Raw genomic sequence first — 24,373 nt, 5'->3', positions numbered from 1 at the left:
CTGTGCGCAGGAACGTCGGACTCACGTCTGCCCAGCTGCACAATACACTCCAAAATGGATGGAGGGAGGGTGGCCGACTCCTTTTGTACCTCCCCCCTCCCCCCCCACCCCCCCCCAATACGTGTTGAAAACATGGCAAGGTAAGCATTTAAAAAATACAGGCATTTCTAATATTAAATATACAGAATAAATGTACACACCCCCAAAACAATTACACGAAATAAAAATAGAAGAATTAACGTGAGGGACGGGGGGGCAGTGGGGGCGAGGGGTTAAAGACGGGTTCACGCTACTGATCATCAAACACTGTTGTATGACACATAGAAAACGCGATGTTATGGCATGCGAGCGCATGTACTGCGAAGTTATGTTCTGTCCAATAGAAAGCAATGCATTCACGTTGCAACAGCTATTGATGTAATAGTAGGCGATGTAAGGTTCTGTGCCAGGTAAAAGACGCGTGGTAAAGGCACGCGATTAAAAGGTGCGCGATGTATCGCCATACATCCCCGTTGTACAGGTAATTATCCTATTATCTCTACTGTCCTCTGTCCTTGGCCTCCGTGGGCCCTTCCTTCTCCCTTCTGAAGGTGTTTCTTTTTTAACACCGTCCCTCAAACTCCTTATGGCTCTAACTAGGCACTGCATCTACGCAGTCATTTATATTCTCACTACTCTCTGGATCTCTTCACCACTACCGTCACTGGAGGTTTGCAGCTCCCACGACTACTAGCCCCTGAATTATCCTCTTGCACTCTGGGCCTCAATCTTCTTCCTTTTTTATACAGCACTACATTGAATAAAGTAACCCTGTCCTGATGATGACCTGGGATTGAACAGGTTGAAACGCAGTCGACAATTCAGGGTATACTTGGCGTCATTGTGGTCTACTTAAACAGACTTAATGAAGAAACCATAATCCTTATCGTTTCATTGACCACTATTTTCTGTATATAATCGCTGCCCCGTTCATTATCACTATTAGATTCAGTGCACAAATGTGTGTTTTTGGTTACTGGTGCATAAACTGTATTGTAGTGCTGTTATAAATACGTACAACAAAAAATGTACTTCTTAATGAAACCTTTTGTGGTCTCCCTTATTTTCCTTCCTTGAATGATTGGTACTTTCCTAGTACTTGCACCCGCTTAATGATTATCGGTTGAGACGTTGTTTTTTAGTTATATACCCGGGTCTCAGCTAGATTAACAGGTTTACTCCTGTCTTTCGACTCCATCTAACAATATTACAATGGGGGGTTGGCAGAAGCATTTTGGTGCCCTATACTCCTCCACTACTAACTATAGTGAAGGGATGTCCCTCTTAGATTTACCCCAAAACCCAGTGAAGTTCTACTTCACCAAAGCAGAAATTGAAATTTCAATTGAATCCATTATACCTGCTGAGGCCCCGGGACCGGATGGAATTCCCAGAGACTTGTTTCGGTATGACAAAAGTAATTGGTCAAATTATATGATGGAGCTTTTTAACGCTATTGCAGAGGGCGCTCGTATCCCAGACTCATGGAAGGGAGCTGAGGTTATTCAAGCTTTAAAAAAAGGAGATAGAGGCAACCCTACTAATTACGGGCTTATCAGCTTGATAGACTGTATCCAGAAGGTATTTAGCCGTACCCTCCTAGCGAGAATCCAGGAATGGATGGCTGAGAATAACATATTGTTGCCCTACCAAGCCGGATTTTGACAAAAAACAGAACAATTGATCAGGTTTTTAGATTCTTTCTCCTCTACTGGAAGGTGGTGCTATTGGGCAAAGGGACCCTGTACGCTACCTTCATAGATTTGAAGTCAGTATTCGATCTTGTGCCGTGTGGAAAGCTTTGGCTGGTATTGAGAGACATGGGGATGCCACAGGAGATCCTGTCACTGGTTGTTCGACTTCATGATGACAACTTTGCCAGGGTCCGTTGGGGGAGCCAGGGCCAAATCACTGACCTCATTATTGTTAACAGGGGGGACCGGCAAGGTTGTGTCTTGGCCCCCATGTTGTTTTCCCTTTATATCAATCAAGTAGGCGACTATCTAGATAGAATTCCAGCTGATACCCACACACTAGGGAGTAGGAAGATTCCTATGCTCCTTCTTGCGGATGATATGCTTCTTAACTCTAAAACTCCCATGGGGCTCCAGATACTATTAAACTGGTTTAAGGCTTTCTGCGATGAGAGGGGACTAGAAATAAACACTAATACGACAAAATTCATGATGCTGAACCCACATAAATCCTTTAAAGGCGGTTTAACCTTAGATATCATTCCTTTAGAGTGAGTATGCAGCTTTGAATAAACAGATAGTGGGAGCTCTGAGGAAGGAACATTCTTTTCATATATCAAACCAGTTGCCCTGGCTATAGAGATCTACAAAAACAATGCAGTAAGTAGTGCACTCTACGGGGCTAACTGTGGGGCTTTGAGAAAGTGGACAAACTCACAATAACTGAGCATATGTTCCTTAGGAACCTAGGGCTTGATGTAGGTAAATGTTATTTACCGATTCATAAATACCGAATTTTACCGATTCGGTATTTATAAATCGGTAAATATGAAGGGGGGAGATGTAGGTATTTCCAGATGTTGAAATACCGAATCGTTAATATTCGGTATTTACCAATTCGGTAAATACCGAATCGGTATTTCCTATTGATTCCTATGGGCTGTGAAGCCCATAGGAATCAATGGGAAATACTGATTCGGTAATTACCGAATCGGTAAATACCGATTCCAGCAAGGGTGCAGGGGGTGTCACTTTGACACCCTCTGGCACCCCAAAAATAGGCATGTGCGCCATGTGGCACACAGACATGCCCTTAGGGCATGTCTGTCTGTCACATGGCTAGGTGAGCATGCACACATGTGCATGCACACCTGGATTCGGTATTTTAACACCCAATTGGATTGGGTGGTAAAATACCGAATTTGTAGGGCCTTTGGGACTCAGAAGAGTCCCACCTACATCTGGGATTTACCGAATTGGTAAAAATACCGATTCGGTATTTTACAGAATCGGTAAATTTACCGAATCGGTAAATTTACCGATTCTGTAAAATTATGCCCCTACATGCCAATTCTTAAATACCGGTCGGTAACGGCCGAAATCGGCCGTTACCGACCGGTATTTTGGCTCCTACATCTGGCCCCTAGTCTCCCTTCCACTGAGAACTCCCCATCTCCTCCTTAAATTAGTTATGGGGGTCAAATCATTAAAAGATCTTGCAAAATTATGTCCTCTTCTTTTTTGGAAGAGATTGGTTTCAACACTCAAATTGTCCTTGTATGCGGCTGCCTTTGAAGAAGTCTGCACTTTAGACAAATTCAGAAAGATAGGCTGGATAAGGAATATTAACATTCTACTTGATAATATTGGGATAAAGGGGAATTGCAACAACTGCTTAGGTTTGGCTCTCCCCACAAACAACCATCTAAAATCTATGTACTGGGAAACGAGATCAGGAGCACTAAGCTAGGAAGATTAACAGGGGAATTCTTAGACTTAAAATTGCTGCGTTCTCTGGAGGGCTTCCTTGTTCTGATCCAAGTGCCTGTAGACAGAAAGCTATATATTCAATTCAGATATGGTACAATCCCCTTAAATTCATTCATGATTTTGGGGCACCATAATAATAATGGCTGTTCTTCCTGCCTTGCCCGAAAGGAAACTGTATGCGACGTCTACTTTGCCTGCCCAGCATACTCTGTTCCGAGAAGTAAACAGCTTATTCCCATATGCAAACAGTTGGGTGCTAGAGATCACAGTGTGGCACTACGTATTCTTAGATCAGATGCAAGACCTTTGTTTTCTTGTGTAGTTGCTAAATTCTTAGGCCACATCTGTGGAATCTGATGAAAACCAGAATCTGGACTAGTTATTCCAAAAATCAGTTCAGACCAGACTCCCCTATAACTGGCCATTGAATAGCAACCTAAAGCTCATAAGTGCAGCTGGGATGTCAGAAGGACTGGGGTGCTCGGTTCCATTCTTTAAAAAAAAAATGTATGAAAACAATGGTTTTTATCACCACAAGTTTTTGTATATTACTTGCAAACCACGATTATGTTGTAATGTATTATTTTATTGGAACTAATGATTTTTTATACATTAAAAAATACATATTGTACATGTATTTTGCACTTTCATGGTCAGTCAACCAAAATAAAGTTATTGACTGATTGATTGATTGAATATAATTAGGTAGTTTGTAGGATGCCTTAGTAAGAAGCCCTATTATTGGCTGCTGTTTAAAAAACACAAAAGTACTAGAGACATGGATACGCTTTAGAATCTGTGGTGTAAACCACACCTGCTGTATCTCATTTGGAAGCAGCATGTTCTTTCCAGAAGGTGCTGTGTACTTGTGACCTACTGATTACACAGGATTGCTACGTACACTGAGCTAAGAGTGTATGGGGGAAGGGTGTTAAAGAGATAGAACATTATTTAAAAAGTTGAGGATCTATGACACAATTTAAGTAATGGCAAACTTTAATTTCCAACTCAGGACTATGTAATAAACTGTTATGCAGTATTTAAGTTAAAAAAAAGGAAGCTTATATCGGTTTGGATTCGCTTCATCGAAAACATTGCGAAAACGTGGAGACAGGAACCTGTTTTTGAAAGAGAGCGAAAGGGTTAACAGATGCTAACCATTCTTAAGTGAACTAGTCTAAATTGATTTCCTTTGCTGCCTTTCTCATGATCATAGAGTGGAAAGTTCAAGAGGTTGCCACTTTTATGGTTACTTTGTAAGAGAAACGTATACCATTCTTGTTCTTAGTCTTTACAAATCCTAACTGTGTCAAACTATTTAAAAAAAGAGCTAAAACAACTATATAATTTATGACCTCAATTTACAGGTATGCATATAACTTTTTATTTATTTAAAAAATTTAAATTAGAAATTTAGAGGTATATGGGAGTTTGATTAAAAGCATTATCACAGTGATGTGAAAAAAATATCAGGTTAACTGTATCTGTCAGAGGGTATGTGTTTAAGAAGTTAGTACTGTTGAACGTTACCATGAGTAATGCCTTTAAAAATGACAATAGTTTAAATGTCTAAGCATTATGTGCAGAACAGACAGATCTATGCTATTTGCATTCTGGGAACTGTAGTACTTTATGTCACATTATTAAATAGGAGTAGTGTAGTCATGAATAAAACAGAAATATATTATAAAGTAGTAATACTTGTTAGGTATGTATTACTATGTGTTTGTCAATGTGGTTTTTAACTTATATGACTGGTTTGCATATGTTTAGATATAGTTTTTTCGGTTGCAGATACTTATATGTACAATGAGTGTTGAATTTACTTAAAGATGCAGAGAACTATGTATTTTTGGAAAGAAGGCCTGAAGGTGTATGTCTATTATGAAATCACATATATGTTTACATGGTGATCAATGTTCTTCAAGGCTGTTGACACTCATGTATGTAGTGATGGTGGTGCATTTTTTTCAACATGCTCAGTTTAAAATTGGGGAGGATTAATAATGCAGAATTTCTTTTGAGACTTTGTGTGCTAGCTTTACTTGACATGTAATTTATCTTTTAGATATGCTGAATATAGGTTTTAAAGACACAAGAAATATTTGCAACATGATGTAGGTATGCCATAAAGAAAAGGTTTTGTTTTTCAAATGGTGAGAATTGTTGTTTTCAGTATTAGAAACTTACTGCTGCATGTGCACCCTGAGTAACAGAGCAATGTATACCTTAGAGAGGCATGTATGTAATTATATACAGCGTGTGATATCTTTATTTATTCAATCACCCAGGTAGTACACATGCACTCTTCTGATCACACAGGCACCAATTATGTACTTATTGAACTACGCAAGCAACACCCATGCGTTCATCCAATCACCCAGATAGTAGCAATATAGTTATGTGAATGCACACACACTAACTATGCAGATATGGAACCACTGATGTAGTTCCTGCATACTCAGGCACTACCTATATTCTGAAGTAATCACCTAGGCACTATCATCCAGGGAGTATTGTAGTACTCGACCAGAAACACATGTATTTACAAGTTTTAGTGAGGAATATGTACTTTTTTAGAACCACATGGTGAATTATATATGTGACCAGTTACACACTATTTGGATGTACTCAGAAGAATTAGTGAGCTATATGCTGTGACACACATTAATGTGCAGATTTTTATATGCAGTGTCTCTCAAAATATAAATCTGACACATCTAAGTCGAAAAGTACTGAAACACTAAATCTACCAGTGACACAGTGATAGAGAGGCACAGAAATAGCTCTTAAATTGTGTTTTCAGATTTACAGTATTGACAAATGTAGTACTTTTACTCTTTGGTTGATGTTGATTAAAAAACAAAATAGTACAAAAGGGATAACGTGGTCTTTTAAAGTGCATAAGTGACAACTGAGATAATGTGCGGCTGTGTTGTAGGAGAGGGTGCTATAATATTAAAAGGTAAGTAATAAATTAAGTTTAGTGTTTTGGTTTGGGATTGGTACATTGAAGGAAGTGCTTGTAGTTATGTCAGTAGGTTGATTTGTAGATTTAAAACTGCAACATAACATTAACACTGTTTTTCTATTATTCAGACAGAACGTCTGCAAAAGCTCAGTGGAAAAAGGAACAGACACAACTACAGTATCTATGCAGAACTGAGATACAAAAAGTGCAAAATGAAAAAAAGTGGTGAAAGAAAAAAGAGTTACTGGTAAGAAAAAAGTCATTTCTTAAAAAGATATGTGGACATTTCAAAAGATTACAAAATAATGAAAATAAAAGTCAAATTATGAGGAAAATAACTGTGGACAAAATCTATATAACAAGAAGAGGAGAGAATGTAACAAAGATGCACGCACCGTAACCAGGAGACAGAAGCAGTTTAAGGAAATCAGAACCAGGATGATTCGTAGTAGAGTAGTTATAAATCTACTGAGACATATGAAGAAGTATAGAAGGAGAGAGGCAAAGAAACAGAAATAACGAGTTGAGAGAGGAGTTGATAAGGCCTTTGCTTTGAAGAGGAAGCTTTTCATTTTGATTATAAATAGTATGAAGTTTCTTGACAAAATGGTGATGTGCATGAGGAGACAAAACAAGAAAAAAGATTAATGAATAGAAGGAACTTTTGTACAGTTTTTAGTGGAGAATGCATACACAGTTCTAGTACAGAGTCTTTCTTTAATGTAGAAAGCTATCTCCAGGGTCATAGATTAGTTCATGTTATTGAATACGGAGGATAATGTTGTGAAATGAGAATGGCACTTCTATAGCGTAAGAGGTGATGTTATCTACAAATGTAGAGCAACTTATTGGAGAAAAGGTACAAGGAAGGTGGAGTCAGGCACCTATATCGAAATTGAATTGTAGTAGTATTTGTAGTATTCAACAGCAATCCATTGATATATTAAGGACATTTCTACATATCTTTCCAAGTTGAAGTTTAAAATACATAATAAGTACTTTACAAGGATTAGATCCTTGCAAGATTAGAAAGCATGCAAATGTGCAGGGACACTCACTAGTTTGTTTATCAAACAAAGTGTGCAAAAGCACCTTTCATCATTTCAGGATGTTAGTTGTAAACCAATCAACCATGTAAACTTTAGTTAGGGGGCTGTATTATGCTTTATGTTTAGGAGAAATTAATTGAGCCCTTTTGTATGGTACTGTAGAAGATGTAGAAAAGGTTTGTGATGATGTGCAGTTTTGTTTCTTTGATGCTCAGCAGGATTCTAGGGATAATTAAGAGTTGTTAATAGGCGGAGCGGTAGAACAGAACACAGATATTATAGTCAATAGTTTTGAAGAAGAGATTACAATATTGAACACATTTAACACATTGTGGTTTGTATATGTTGTCATCGAACTCAGTAGACGATTTAAGCACAGACTGTTGACTTGTATTTAAAAAGTGAAAAAGTAAATAATGATAACTGGCAAAAGTTTGCAGTGTATTTATTTGTAGATGAATGCTTTGACTTGTACATACGGCAAGTAGTTTTACAAAAAATTTGAAGATAATAAAATGAACAACACATAGATATTAGATACCCATTTTGTAAGATAATAAAATATCTGCTAATGTAAAAAAACTATGAAGGGCCAAAAAAAAAAAACCACGAACATAAATGATTTTTTGCAGCCTTGCGAAGGGGTCTTGTGGATTGCTCCCCAGCACCCACTGCAACCCCACAATCCATGCAGTATGATGCCATCTGGTACAACTGTGGAGCCTAATCTGGAAGTTGAGATTGGACCTTTGAAGGGACTCTCTGCCCCAGTGTTGTTGTGGCTGGAATTGAAGTTCAAGGTCCTTCAGCCTATTTATATGCATGTATTTAAAAATGTGTAGACATTACAATAATGTTTTTAAAAGGTTACACTTATTTACATTAATTAAATGCCTTTTAACTAAGTTTAATAACAAAAAACAGAAAATAAAATATTATTGAGGGTGTTTGTTTAAATTGTTGTTTAATAATAAATATGTATAAACTAATATATGTAACTTATTGTTATTATTAATGAGCTGTACATTTTTATTTTATTAGTCCTAGGTTCATATTAAATATTTTAACTTATTTTACAAACATGTTATAAATGCAAATATGTTTATGCTTTTTGTTAACAACAACAAAAAAATACATTTCTATATAATTTCCTATAGGGAGTTCTCTACAATGGGGGTGGAGATCTCCACCACCAAGTGAAAAGTTACTAATAGTTACTAATACTCTGACACCTAGGTGCCGGAGTAGAACTACACATGAGTAAATATATATAGGCATATTTACCTTTGTGAATTGGGCCCTAAGTCAGCATCCATAAGGTTTGCCCTTTGCTCAGTTATAAGTGCTCCTGCTGCAGCCACACAGTTTCAGCAATCACACTCACTCTTACCTGTGGGATAAATGGGCCTACAGCTGGGCCATGCTTTATTGTTTAGTAGTTATGGAAAGGATTTGCAAGCAGCAAATCATAATGATTTTGCGTGCCCAGCAGGTACAGAGTAATAAAAGTAGTCAGAAAATCATAGAACCATATTGAAAATTTGCTTTTCATTATTATTTAGAAGAAGTTTTGCTTAAAAAACGATTTAAGTAACCAACAAAATTAGGATGCTCTTATGAGATAAGGTATTGCATAGCCACTGTAAATACCAGATTAGGATCATGGTTCAAGATAAAGGTGTAGATTAACGCTTGGCTGACATGGCAGTTGGGATAAACCTCATGCTAGGGTATGTTGTGCTCTTTTTATGCACAAGGCACCAAAACCCAGGGGCGTCCTTGTGATTATACAAATTAACTGTATAATGCAGTCTTGGGTCCCGTGTCAATGAAACAGGAATGGAATGGAATGAAAACTTATATTGCGCGACTTTGCCAGAAGGCATCAAGGCGTCTAGAAAAAAAATTCATAAAAGGCAAATCCAGAAAACTACGGGTAAGCTTTGGCAAAAAGCCAAGTCTTCAAGGCCTTTCTAAAAGATTGCATTGATGGCAAAGTCCTAATATCCCAGGGAACGGTATTCCACCATCTAGGAGCAAGGCTGGAAAAGGCTCTGCCTCCCCACTTAGCTCTTCTAACTCGGGGAACTGCTAGAAGAAGCTTCTTAGAGGAACGAAGGTTTCTAGGAGGAGCATAGGGAATCAGCAAGTCTTTTATTCCTCCCAGCTCTTTTCTGGTCAAGGCCCCATATACCAGACAGAGAACCTTGAAAGAAATCCTAGATTCGATTGGAAGCCAGTGCAAGGATTTCCTAGTGGCAGTAGCTGATGACCTCCTGGGTAGGTCCAGTACAAACTTAGCTGCAGCGTTCTGCACAATTTGTAGTCGCTGCAGCAGGCACTTATTTATTCCAGCATATAGGGCATTGCAATAATCAAGCCAAGAGGCTAATAATGCCACCACAATCTGCTTACGGGCATGTACGGACAGGTAGTGCTTTATCTTCCGCAGGATCTTAATGATGCCACAGCAAGTCGAGATTGTCCTATTGACTTGATGACCCATCGCAAGAGCCGGATCGATCATGACCCCCAGGTTTCATGCTAAAAAGGTAGGCACAGGGCAAGTCCCCAGAAATAAGGGCCACCATTCCGTCGACCAGATGTCATTCTTTCCGCCGAACACGAGGATCTCTGTCTCCTCGCCATTCAGCCTCAATGAATTGTCAATCATCCATTGAGCAACTGCCTCCATACAGTGTCTAAAATTGGAGGCAGAAGAGCTGACAGACTGGGCGAGAGACAGCAAGATCTGGGTGTCATCGGTGTAGGAGACTACCTCCATCCCAAATGATCTAATAAGCCTGGCCAATGGGGTAACGTAGATGTTAAATAGGGTCGGACTTGACGCGACCCCTGTGGGACCCCATACTTGACCGGCAGGGATGGAGATAGGAACTCCCCCAGCTTCACTCTCTGTTCCCTCAGGTCCAAGAAGGAGGCCAAAAGACTAAGAGCAGGCCCGTCCACCCCTATCTCCCTCAGTCGAGATGTTAACACGAAGGGAGATAGGGTGTCAAACGCAGCCGTGAGATCTAGCAGGATCAGCAGGGTACTCGTGCCCCTATCAACTGTGGTGCGAATGTTATCAAGCACCACAGTAAGGGCTGATTCCGTGCTGTGGCCCTTCCAAAATCCGTGCTGCGAATGATCCAAGAGACCCGAGGTTTCCAGAAAAGATGCAAGATGCTGGTTCAGATGGGTTTCCAGCATCTTTGCTGGGGCTGGGAGCAACGAGATGGGGCGGAAGTTTTTGAAAACTTCCGGGTCTAGGGTCGGCTTTTTCAAGAGGGGTTTAACCACCGCTCTCTTCCACTGAAGGGGGAAGATGCCATCCCGCATTGCCCTGTTCATGATCTCCAGAAATGAGGGCAGAAGGATATCCTTGCACTGCTTGAGGAGTTTAAGGGGGCAAGGGTCGAGAGGAGAACCCGACCTAGTCTTGGCCAGGAGGACATCCAATTCCTGGAGGGAAAGGGGAGGGAAACTAGACAATTGAACCGTGGTAGCAGGTCCAACAGATACTTGAGGGGGAATAACCTGCAAGGTGGAGGGAGATATTGAGGCCCTTTATAACTCTAAAGCCGAGACAATATCAACAATTTTGGAATGAAAATAAAGGGCAATATCGTCACACAGCTGCTGAGTGCAGGTGACGGGGTCCGGGGTCTGCAGAGTGGTCGATGAGTCCACAATCTTAACAAGCATTGGCATAGCCAATAGGTCTCGCTTGTGGGACCTTATAAGTATTTAGTTACAAGGATATTGTGCTGCAAAACAAAATACTTATAAGGTCCCACAAGCGAGACCTATTGGCTATGCCAATGCTTGTTTTGCTTCTTGGTGTAACTGCACGTATCGCAATGCCGCCCGTGTTCAGCCGTGACACTTCACTGGTTGGGGTATTCGTTAAATGTAAACATGCGTCTTGGTGGGTGGGGCGCTGCGCTCGAATGGAGAATCTCGGGTGCTTGTAGACTGCGCTGTGCTGTGAGGGGAGAGAGAGGGGAGGTGCTGGTGTGGGAGGGGGGAGGTGCTGGTGTGGGAGGGGGGAGGTGCTGGTGTGGGAGTATTCTGGTGTATTCCCCGACAAAGGCCCGGAATCTGCTGGCCGAACAGCGCGGCTCCAATGGAGGATAAAGGGCGGAATGTCCCCATTATGGCCCCGGATTCTGGAATGCCAACCAGGCCTCTGCGTCGCCCACCAGCACGGCCAGCAATGCAAAAGGCGCTAGAAATGTAAAGGCATTGTTTGCTCCCATTCACAGAGCAGAGTGGGTCGGCGTGAGGCGTGAGGCGGGTTAACTCTGGGTAACTAACTTTAGGAAAAATCCGATTTAAGTGACCAGAGGGGGACAAGCTTCCAAAAATAAGAAATAGTTTCTCAGTAGAGGCTTCGTCCGTTCAAAATCCTATGACTTTCAGTTCTGTTCTTTTTTTATTTCTTGGTGAATGTAACTACTCTCATCGAGTTGAAACCAATATGTAATTGCACTCTTGTATGCGTAAAAGAATACAAAAGTTTCAGAAGTTTGTGGCATATCGAAACAAAAACAAACCCGCAGAAGTAGCGTGGAGGGAAAAGCCGCTGTTTTAATGCAGCAATAAAAATGAATTATGAGCGGCTCCGCCCGCCTTAATGCTTCTGGACGGGGATCCCCAGCCAGGCTCTTACGTAGCAGGTTTTTTATTTAAATATATATTCGAGCATGTGCTCTCGCAATTGATTCACTCGATGACATCCCCGTTCACAGAAGGAGTTTGATTTACGACTTTCGGATGATTTGTAAACAGCCCCTTGCAGCTTTTATTGCCACGCGGCGCGTGCAGAGCTTCGAAGCCAGCTCCCCACACACAGGCCCTCTGCAACTGAGGCACCCTAGTGCTGCTGCTGTGTGCGTGGGAACACACCACGTTATGTGGGTACATGTGTCATTTGTGTGTTGTCCTTTATCTGTTTTCGAGTATTTAAGTGTGTGTATACATTATGTGCGCATTTTATCTGTTTTTATATGTACTTTAAGTGTCTAAGTATACATTATGTATGTGCGTTTAATGTGGATGTGTGTATATCATACGACTTCACGTCATTTGTGTGTGTTTTTGGTGTGCACGTAATACTTGTGTAACTTGTAATGTGTGCCCATTATCTGTTCACATTAGATCTCCGTGTGCATAAATAGGCACGCATGTTTGTAGGCATATGCATGTCTAAGTTACTAACATGCACATGAACATTTTACGATTATGATTAAATATGGAACACAAATATGTTTTCGGTATGCAGTTACATGTGCATGTAGGCAGGTTCAAACAGGTCTTACTGAACGAAGAGGTACGTACATGTAAGTGACTAAAAATACATATGTAACTGACTCAACAGAAGACAACTGTTGCTTGCTCGTGCCTCTTAAGAAGTAGTTTGCACAATATCACGATGTTTGTTTTCAGGGGCGCTGAGTGCCTGTGAGGTTTCATCTGGTAAAACAAGCTTTTTTTGTGCTTAGAACGTCTGGGTAAGTGTCGGCCGGTCCCTGGGGAGGGCGAGCACCGGTCTCACACTCTGGAGGAAAGGCAGCCACACAAATAATTGGTGGGCGTCCTAATTAAACATATGTTCGGGGATCAGGTTTTAAAATGAGGCATCTCAGAATCGCCGGAACCTGCATCAGACTCGCGCTCATGACGTCTTTCGCTGGGTGAACATTAACCAACTTTTGTTTGTGGGAGGAGTGCTGCTACAGCAAGGCTGTGTTTGTGGGGAGAGAGAGGGGAGGTGCTGGTGTGGGAGGGGGGAGTTGCTGGTGTGGGAGGAGTGCTGCTAGGGGAGGAGAAGCTCGAATGGAGAATCTCGGGTGCTTGTAGACTGCGCTGTGCTGTGAGGGGAGAGAGAGGGGAGGTGCTGGTGTGGGAGGGGGGTGCTGGTGTGGGAGGAGTGCTGCTACGGCAAGGCTGTGTTTGCGGGGAGAGAGAGGGGAGGTGCTGGTGTGGGAGGGGGGAGTTGCTGGTTTGGGAGGAGTGCTGCTAGGGGAGGAGAAGCCCTGGCCGTGAATGCTCGTGCATGTTCACGTGAACTGCAAGGAAACGCCGGGCTGAAACCCCTTAGTTTGAAGAGGGTTTTGCCGACATGAATTCGATCCTATCCATTCCTGCGGAATGGGACAGGCTCGACCTAAAAAGCTCTTTTGGCGAGGTAAGAGCAGTGGTAAGATTCGAAAAATAATCCTGTTTGGCTTTTATAACCTCCGCCTGGTATTCCCTTAAAAGAGTTTTATGGGTTTCCCTATCCTGTGTATTCCAACTAGCCCTCCAGAGTCAACAACAATGTGGCTGGAATCTAGGAGAGTTTGGCCCAGAAGCATTTGTGAATGCCTAAAAACGTTTTGATTTTTTGCAAGTTGTTTTTGACCTCCTTCTCTCAAAGCTTTCATCTAGCCTGGTGCCTTCAGCCCATGCTTTTAATCACACTGCTCTCTAGCTTCCCAAGATTTGTTGTTGATATATCTAAGGAGCCCTCCTCAAACAATGTTGGATTCACTCATTCTGGTAGGCCATTATTGATATAGCTGCCCTGCTAGATTCCATCTTGGATACACCCTTTCTGGTAGGACATCAATGAAGTTGCTGCCCCTGCTGTGGATTTCGCAAAATGAAACCACAGGACGGCAATGGGACTCTGGTGCTTCTCTTTGTGCACTGTAGCAGGTTTGATAGTACAGTAAGAAATATTTAGATGCCGCTACTGTACGTCGATGCATGCACATTATTAGCTTTCATTAGCACCCGACACACTTACAATCTTACCCTCCTAATATGAATGTCTTTAAACAGCGACAATCTCAATTGTGTTTTCGAGGTTTTATCTCTTAAAACTCCATTAAGATGAGTAACTGCAATGAGAATGAAGGAAATCTTCCGCTTTGGAAATGTAAGGTACATCTTTGAGGATGGTGCCAATGATCTTTTCCCACTCACCTGTTTCCCTGAATGCAGAAGGAAGCTACAGGGTCTGCTTTACTGTTGACTCTCACCACCCTTAGACAGTCGCCACTGAGGAAGTTAAACACACGTATTTTGCCGTCGGCACAGCCAGTGATGACTCTGAGGTAAAGCAGCTCCAAGCATAGTACTTCCCTGGAAAATAAGAATCAAGAGTACATTGGGTCCAATGCAAGTGACCATTTGAAACTGTGTACATGTGAAGACTCAAAGATGGTGACAAGCTTTCTTCGGTGAGTTAGAGCCATTTACCACTTGAGTCCCGTGGCTTACCCTACTATGGGACCTGAAGCTGATCACCAAGTACAGTGCTGTAGCACTTGACACTCAGGGTAGCAAAGTTGAGCTGCCCCAACGTACACAGGGAGTTGGTGTGGGATTTAGCACTCCACAGACATAGTCAGGTGACACGGAATAAATCACTGTCCAGCCAGTACTTTGGTTTTTAAAGAAAGAGAAAAGTACTTTAAGGTTAACCACCACAATGAATGCCAGTGTACACAACTTAACATAGGGCGGTTGTTACAGGTCACTAAGGGATAGAGTACCCACACATTAATAGGAATTTTCCAATAAGGTGCATTGGCCCTTGACCCTGCAGAGCAAATTTCAGTGTGCCATGGTGGGGTAGCTCTTCTCAATATAATCACTCTTAGCCACAATGGCATAGTTATTCAGCCCTCACTCTAGTGTGCCCTCTTGCCTACTTTGGGAGAGCAGTGTCAGAGTAACTTATCTGTCCTGATTGCCGAGCCCATGATGGTCGTTCCACAGGCAGCGCCTATAGGTGCCACTGACAGCGGAGATAAAACAACTCAAGTGGTTTGTGTCCACCATGGTCCACCAAGCAGGAATGATGCGGTCTTCGTCCCAGCCTAGCTGGCAAAGCTCACGTGTATGCAGATGCCCGCAACCTAATGTAAGTCACTGCAGCACCTCCACCATTCAGTCAGAGCTGCACAGGGAGTGGCAGATCTCATGGTCACAGAGATCTTCCTACTTCGGTCTTCCACTCGTACAGTCACAGCCTTCCTCCATCCCCCACCTGTCCCACAAAAACAGGTGCTGACTCTGGGTTGCAGCGATGACACTCTCTGACAATCTTGGTCTTCTCATGATACATGATGTTTGTGAGTCTGACTGTGTCTAGCATTTGTCTAGCGTTTACCTAGCACTTTGGCACTTCTTGGAGCTACATCACAGCATGAAATGTGCATCCTGTTGAATTTCTACACACCCCCAAGCACAGAGGTCAATGCCACCTCCACGGGGGATACATCCAGGCCTTCAAACCTCATTTGCAGTATCTCAGTATGGGCAGCACTCCATGTCATAGAAATGGCTTTCTCTTTGCCTCTCCTGAGCTCATTGCAGCCTTTGCTTCGTACAGCGCACCTCCACTCCCTCTCAAAGTAGGATGTAGGCATCCCCTTTTTAGCAGGTGCATCTTCCAAATGTTCCTGGTCCTGGTAGTCAGTATCTCAACCAAGAAGCTCAAAGGGAATTTCCTGTTAGTCATTGGTGTGTGACCCAGACGTCTGGTCAGGAAATCCTGGCACAGTGGCTGGAAGTTTCTGTATCATATTCACATTCATGTCACAGACAAACTTTGTGTATTCCAGCAGTTCAGTACTATGTCCAGCCATGATCCGTTTTACAAGTGTGAGCAGGTAGGTAGGTGAACTGGGAGTCCCCTCTTAAAAGAAACCCATAACAAGAGCACAAAGGCAGGTGCAGCTGCCCCATTTAAGCATGTATTAACCTGTGAAGGCGTAGCCTCGCCCACAGAACTATGGGCCAGGAAGGGACATGAGGAAACCTTCAAGCTTAAAGGTGCCCGTTATCTCTGTCCTTAGCACCAACAACACTCATCTGCCTGACTCAGTAAAATGGATCCCTGGAATACTCTGGGAGGGTCTTGCGACAACATCTGTGGTCTGAGCTGTCATTCAAAGCCGCCATCTTCGGTACCTATCATCAATTTAGTATATGCTTACTCTACACACAAGTAGCACTCACTCGTAACACTCATGCAAAGCGCCCAGTGGAGTGGAAAGCATGAACCTTTTTTGAGGAGCATGTAACTGCAGAATGGATTATCACAGTGTCTGAAGGTACTTACTTTGGATGCCGGAATGACATGAGCTGTTTGCGATGTTTTCCCATCATGCTCCAAGCAAGGACATAACCATCGGCGCTGCCTGAAACCAAGTGCCACTGGTCAAAAGAAAGGCATTTAATGGCTCCTTTGTGTCCTGATAACGTCTACCAAAAGAAAAAAAAAGTAGTCTCTGAGTGACACACAGAAAAGAATTTCAGATTATAAAAGAGGAACCATTCCTCAATTCTGGAAACCATCAGCATCATACAGTTAGATAAATGTTGCAATAGAAAGGCAATTTATGATTCAGAATAAACAGGATACGTGTAACATTATATGATCAATATAAATATATATATGTGTGTATATATAAATATATATTCACTTAAAAAACACAAAGGTGACACATGACATGGTCAGTGACATCACTGATTACATCTCAAATTACATCATTGATGACATCATGCACAGAACCACTCACATACCCACTCACACACCCACACAATCTCATACAATGTTATACACCCACTCACACACCCATACAACCACTCACCCGCTTACTCAATCATCCACAAAGCCACTTGCACAGCCACTCACTCACCCATATAACTGGGTGAGTTATATGTATTCACCCATACAGTCACTTACATCCAGCCACTCACCCATACAGCCTCTCAACAGAGCCACTCACACATCCATACAAGCACACACATGTCTACTCATTCACCAACACGGCCACTCACAGTCACTCTCCAATACAGCCATTCCCACACCCACTCAGTTAACCACACAGCCACTCAGTCACTCATACAGCCACCCACACACCCCCTTACCCACCCATACAGCCACTCAGTCACCCATAAAGTCACTCACTCACCAATACAGCTACTTACACACCCATTAATTCACCCATGCTGCTATTGACACACTCACTTGTTCACCCACACAGCCATATACACCCAATCACAGACACACTCATACATGGATACACATAGTCACACACCCACTCACATAATATATTTCACATAATAGAATCACTCTTTAGTAGTACACAACGTCTACTAGTTTAACTTTTATGGTACCTTAGTATATAGGTTTAACACTCAAAAATGTTTAGAATACAATCACAATCACTGGATGATGTCATCAGTAATGTCCTTTGAGATGTCATGAGAGATGTCATTGACCATGTCATGGGTGATGTAATTTGTGAGGCCCTAAGCAGTGCATTGTGGGGGCATAAGTTATAGTTAGCTCAGATAATTATAACTGCTGAATTTCTATGGTTTTGTACATGTGAAATCTGAGCCTAATTATAATGTCCCTGTAACCTTTGTTTTTTTCAGTGCATTTCTACAGATATTTTAATGTTATTTCCTAACTAGAAAGTCCCTGTAACCTTGGTTTTTTTCAGTGCATTTCTAAGGTTTTTTAATGCTATTTCCTACCTATAATGTCCCTATAACCTGGGTATGGGAGTGAGCACATGAGTGTGTGAGTGGGTGCATAATAAGATTCTGAGTGGGTGTGCTAGAAGGTCTGAGAGGAACTAAGTAGGTCTACCAGTGGGTGAGAGAGTATCTGAGTGGATCAGTGAGTGGGTGAGACAATGTCGGCGTTGGTGAGTGAGGACAGAGTATTGAAAGGTAAGTATGTATAGGGAAGTATAGATTTACTATTCCTCCATAGGTACATATATGTGGAATAAGATATAGAAAAAAAATATACCTACCTGTCAGTATTTTAGAGTCAATTTTCTATCCTCATTATTCTGTGCGTTCAATATTCAGGTGCACACTGTGTGATTCTTTGTGAAGGAATATGTGGCTTTTTGTAAGTTTCATATTAATGCACACTCAATATACTTTTCACAATCCATCTTTAAATTCTATCAATTAGATGGGATTTAAAGTAGAAGAGTGTAATGTTATAAAATAGACTATTTTGCAACTATGTGTATTCTCTAAACTGTTCAAGTTTTGAGGAATGCAAAGCTTATCAAGTTCTTCTTTAAAAAAAAAAGAAAAGAAAAAGCAGCCCCAACTCAGAGCCCATCCTCCAACACCCCTTGTGGTAGATGTCCACACTCATAATCGTTTTGCTAGAGCATGTCCTTCCAGAGATATTCCAGTTCAGGAAATTATCACACATGGAAGACCCAAAAGGATAAACCGTACCTCACATAAATCTAAGAAATTTCATCTGATTCATAAAGTGTGGAATTTCACAATTCCAAACAAATTCTGAGGTGAACTTTCAATGTAACTTGCCACTAGTTTAAAATACCTTTACAGAGAGCTTGGAGCATATTCATCAGGAATGTTTTCAGAAATTAGTGTAAAACAGTGTGTTTAAAACATTTTAGGGCTGCAGCAATGGTAAAATCTAAATGGATTTAAATGTCATTTCACAGGGAATGTTGGGACGGTTTCACAATTAATTTTACTATAAGTTTGTGACAAAAGATGTATAGTTCAATTGTATTTAATCAAAAGCAATACTTAAAACTGCATGTACTTGAAGCAGTCTCTGATACTGGCATACACCCCTCATAGTTACAGGCAGGTTGTGCAAAAGGTGATCTTCGTTAGACATTGACCAGCAAGACAAGTAAGCATGGTAAATGATAGGAGTTTGTGAGAGCCTTGGATGGGACATTTGAGGCCTATGGCTGGCTGAGGACACTAGTTCCTTCTTCAGTTAGAAGAGCATAGATTAGCAGGCAGCTGCACTGCCTCTAAAGTGTTGAGTAGTGCTTTCATGGTTTGCATCTAGGATCCTGCTTTTTGATAATATATCTGTTTGATGCTGCTTGCATGGTGTTTCCATTTGGATTCTACAGAGTTGTCTACTTCCATAATAATGGACATTCTTCACTCTTTCACATGCAGTTGACTTCTTGAATCCTCAAGTATGTCGCCAACATTGCTTTGACGAGCATGCACTTTTCTGAGTGGTGAATGGAGAAAGCATGGAAGCCTGCCATTTCTACTATAGAAGGAAGATATTTACTTGAAGCAGTATTGTTCAGCATTACTACAGGTGCAGATAAAAGCCAAGCTTCAATTTATGAAAGAGTTAAGGGACTGCCATATTTAAATGTACACTAGAAAGCCAAACACCTCCTTAAGGGAACCTGGATGTCTCAGCGAGTAGGTTGTACTCTTCAGCAAGTAAAGCAGCGACTGTACACATGGCTGATATTCATTAAAAGAGACGGTGTCAGGACTTCTCACCAAGGGCATAAAGTAACAAGGGAGTGTCACTGTTAAGCAATTTTCAAAACGAAATGTGGATCAAGAAACAATGGTTAGGTCTCATTAGGATTTTAAATACCATTAGGCAAGGTGATTTTTGGATCTTATACTAAGATCCCTTCTAGAAAATAAAACGCAGAATTATGATTTGAAATAACATTGCATTGGCGAAAATATGATAAATTATAAAATTCCACTAACAAAACCCAATCACCATGTCTCTACGTGTACCAAACACTCATTTTTCCCTTTAGGCTTACTCTTTCTCTATTCTGTCCCAACTCTGTCCACGCTGCCTCTCTCAACCTTTTCCCCACTATCCCGTTCTGTTTGCTGCTCAATCTATCTTTCCATTCCATTCCGAAATTTGCTGTCCTCGGCCCCATTTTTTGGAATTCCCTTCCCCCCACCATCAGATCCATTCCGCTCTATCCTGATTTCCGTAAGGCACTTAAGACTCACCTATTCCTGCAAGCCTTCTCAGCTTAGTTCTCCCGTAGTCTCCACTCAGGTTCAAATTGTCCTTTAGCGCCAAGAAACCGCCAGATATATGAGCGCTTTACAAATGTTTTTAAATTCAAATTCAAATTCCTGTCTCTCCTTCTCTCTCTTGCTTTTTCTATTTACTCTCCTTCTCTGAATCTTCTCTCCTTTTGTAGAACCTCTTCTCTCTATCTTTTCCTCTACTTTCTTTGTACTTCTCAATATTTGCGATTCTCTCTCTAGCCTGTTCTCCCTTGACAATGTATGACAACTGAAACTTTGCATGGCCATTTCCAACACCTGCCACCTTTCTTTAACCACTGTGCTTTACGCAGTTCCCCATCCCAGAAGACTACCATCTTGAGGGCCTCAAGAACTGGAGGAGTCCCATACGGTAGTGGAATAAGGAAGTTAGGGCAATGTGGCCATCATATCCCTGCAGCTCATTGTCCTTTTTGTAAGACAGGACATCAGGCTGCATGGATTTGGTCGGAAGACGACGACCCGTTGACATTCACCACACTACCTTCACAGAGCGGTGGACTTCTATGGGTGATCCACAGTACTGGAAAAGACAATGCTTCTGGTAAAAACAACAGAAATACTTTATTTTCTAAAATCAAAGTCAGCATGTGAGGGACATGCTTCCCAAAAGTCCCTTTTTTGATTTTTGGTTTTTCTGTATTGCGTAGCACACTGTGCACACTGACGTTACACAGAAAAACAAAAGTGAAAGCAGGCCACACTAATTAAGTCTGGGGGGATCCACAAATGTCCTACCACACAGTGTTCCTACACTTCTCTCAATAAAAAAATACCCCCATTGTATATATTTTTTTATTTTTTTTATTTTAGAAGTTTTCTATAGCGCTGGCCAGACCCGAGGGTATCGGAGCGCTTTACAGTGGATTTGGAGAAGACAGGTATAGAACAATATAGCAAAGATAGATTCATACATGTTCAAATATTTAAAAAAGTGTCTGGCGCCTGCGGGGCGACTTTGAGGTAGCACCTTTTAGGTGGAGAAGTGTGGCTCACTGGTTAGAGGAGGCAGACCCTGAAGCAGAGGTCAGACCCGCGACCAGGGTTCAATTCCTGACGCGGCAGGGTCTTGAGCCCAAAATATCCACGGACTCGATAATTCTCGTTTCTGCAGCTCTGGGCATTAGCCTGCTTAATCTCCAGTACGCCCCCCCCGCGGCGGGATGCCTGGCTTTCACCTTGGGGGAAGCCAGGACGGGTTCCCAAGGCAAGCGCCGAGAGGCCTACGGGTAATCGAGCGCTATATAAGAACGCATAATAATAATAATAATAATAATTTAAGGAAGTCAGAGTTGCAGGGTGTGCTGTTGAGGTAGAGTTCGGGAATGCACGGTTGAGGTAGAGGATTTGTAGACGGCTCTTGAATTCTGGAAAGGAGGGGTAGTTCTGATGTCCACAGGGATGGAGTTCCAAATTTTAAGAGCGTTGCCAGCAAAAGAACGGGCTGCAGTTTTTTGTTTCCGGGTTTTCAGGGGGATGAGTAGGAGGGAGTTTGAGCTTCTGAGACTTCTGGATTGGCCGGCTTTCTTGAGCTTGGAGGCTAAGTATTCCGGTTTCCCTGTGTGCAAGGCTTTGTGTGTAAGGCAGGCCGTTCTGAAGCTAGCGCGCATTTCCACTGGGAGCCATTTTAAATCTCTGAGTGCGGGAGATATGTGGTCGAATTTCTTTGTACCGGAGACCATTCTGGCAGCAGCATTGAGGGTCGTTATGAGTGGCGCTAGGTGGGATAGTGCTGTGCCTGATAGGGTTGCGATCCCATAGTCTAGTCTGGATAGCACCAGTGCTTGGGTGGCTTATTTGAGATCTCTCTGCGGAATGTGTGGTTTAATTTTGTTGAGGAGCTTCAGATTGAGGAAGGCGCTCTTAGCAGAGTTCTTGATGTGGCTCGTCATTAATAGTTTGTGATCAAGGGTGATTCCAAGTGATTTTACCGAGTTAGAGGAGAAAGTTGAGGAGAAAGAACAGATCCTTGGGGGACCCCTCTGGTCACAGGGAGCGGGTCGGAAGTGAAGGATTTGATTTTGACTCTTTGGGAGCGGTTCTGAAAGAAGGAGGAGAACCATTGCAGGACCCCATAGTCCGCACCTACTCGTTCTCTGAGGGCCTTGATGAGCAGCCTGTGGTCTACCGTGTCAAATGCCGCTGACAGGTCTAGGAGGATGAGTAGGCAACAATGATCTGAATCAAGGGAGTTACGGATGTCATCCACTATGTTCAGGATTGCGGTTTCGGTGCTATAGCCTTTTCTGAAGCCTGATTGGTTGTGGTCTAGAAGGTTGATGTTGTCGATCTGATTGTTTAGTTGGCGTAGTACACATTTTTCTAGGATTTTGGCTAGGAAGGGCAGATTGGAGACTGGTCTAAAGTTGTTCAGGTCGTTAGAGTCTAGGCCTGGTTTCTTCAGAAGTGGTGTAACCTGACCGACTTTGAGGCAGTCAGGGATGATGCCAATTTTTAAGGAGCTGTTGATGATTTCACACCAGAGTGGGGCAAGGATGAGTTTCAGGTCTTTGGCCATTTGAGAGGGGATGGAATCAAGGTTGTGCAATGAGGGTTTGGATGATGAGATTAGATTGAGGATCTCGGCTTCGTGGATGTGGTCGAAGGAGGACCAACTGATTGAGGAAGGATCTCTAGAGGTGGTTTCTGTCGTTGTTAGGTCGTTATTGCCATGAGGATGAGGGTTGATGTTGAGAGATAGTTCGATCTTGGTGATTTTTTCATTGAGGAAGGTGGCGAAGTTATCACATAAGGTTTTGGAGGGCTGGGCATGGATAGTAGATGGCTTGGATGTTTGTTTTTTGATGATGTCAAAGAGTTCTCTTGGTCTGTTTTTTGCCTTGTCCAGCGCGTTGCAGAAGAAGTTTGTTTTTTCACTGTTGATATGTTTCTTGTACCTTCTTCTGACTGATCTGAGTTCCTCGCAGCTGCTGGAGGAGGGGTTCTTTCTCCAATGACGTTCTGTGGCTCTGAGATGACTTCTTTCCTCGTTGATGTCCTTGTTAAACGAGGTTCTCGACGGGATGTTCCTATGTTTTTTTTGTTTTAGGGGTGCCAATTGGTCTAGGATGGCGGACGTGGTAGTGTTGTAGTGTGAGGTGAGTTCAGTAGCTGAGAGGCCTTCCACGGAGATTGGCAGGGAGGAGGCTATTCTTTCTTCTAGTTCAATCTTGTTGATTTGTGATAGGTTCCTGGACCATGTAGGGGGGGCTGTGATGGGTGGATGGGACCTGGTCTGTTGCGTGAGGTGGAATAGGATTAGGTGATGGTCTGACCAATCTACCGGAAGGATATGGTCTATAGAGATTGCATCATGTTGGGCGATGATGGCGTCCAGGATTGCCCCTTTGTTGTGGGTCTCTTTTGAGCAGTGTTGGGTAAGGTTGTTGGATTGTAGAAGTTCGTTTAGGAGTTTTATTGTGGCACTGTTCTTATTGTTCCAGTGGAGGTTAAGATCACCTAGAATGAGGCTGTTGGATTCTCTGAGAGAGCAATGGGCGATCAGGTCTGATAGTTGTTCAGTGAACATGGCGTTGTTACCAGGGGTATGATATAGTAGGTGGGATTGCAGTAGATTGTTGTTGGTGGATTTGATGTTGGTAGTAAGGCATTCAAAGGAGTTGTAGTTAAAGGTATCAGTTTCGACCACTGATAGGTTGTTGTTGTGGATAATAGCTACGCCTCCGCCTTTTTGGTCCTTCCTATCTTTATTGATGATGGAGAAGCTCGGGGGAACAAGCATATCTAGGATAGGTGGGGAGGAGTCGTTTAGCCAGGTCTCGGTGATGACTGCTACGTCTAAGTTATGGTTGAGGATGGATTCTGCTAACTCTGTAGAATGTTTAGTGGCAGATCTGCAGTTTATGAGCATGCAGTTGGTCTTGGGAGAGTCTTTTTTTATTGGTTTGGTAGGAATGGTGATGAGGGAGATTGGGGGTCTGGGGGGTTTGGGGGCGGCATGATCATTT

At 42.4% G+C, this 24,373-nt stretch overlaps 1 protein-coding gene across 1 annotated transcript in view; it reads right to left on the bottom strand.

Moving 5' to 3' along the window:
- The window catches only part of FBXW10 (F-box and WD repeat domain containing 10), a 272,397-nt gene that overhangs the window by 60,045 nt on the left and 187,979 nt on the right, over positions 1–24,373 (bottom strand). The window contains exons 10-11 of the mRNA XM_078650857.1: positions 16,645–16,787; positions 14,499–14,657 (exon numbers count right to left, since the gene is read on the bottom strand). Of these exons, the coding sequence (XP_078506983.1) occupies positions 14,499–14,657; positions 16,645–16,787 (302 nt within the window). The remainder of the gene's footprint in view (positions 1–14,498; positions 14,658–16,644; positions 16,788–24,373) is intronic.

Source organism: Lissotriton helveticus, chromosome 7 (assembly GCF_964261635.1).
Source record: "Lissotriton helveticus chromosome 7, aLisHel1.1, whole genome shotgun sequence".
Classification (NCBI taxonomy): Eukaryota; Metazoa; Chordata; class Amphibia; order Caudata; family Salamandridae; genus Lissotriton; species Lissotriton helveticus.
This window is presented reverse-complemented; position numbering and strand designations above follow the sequence as displayed.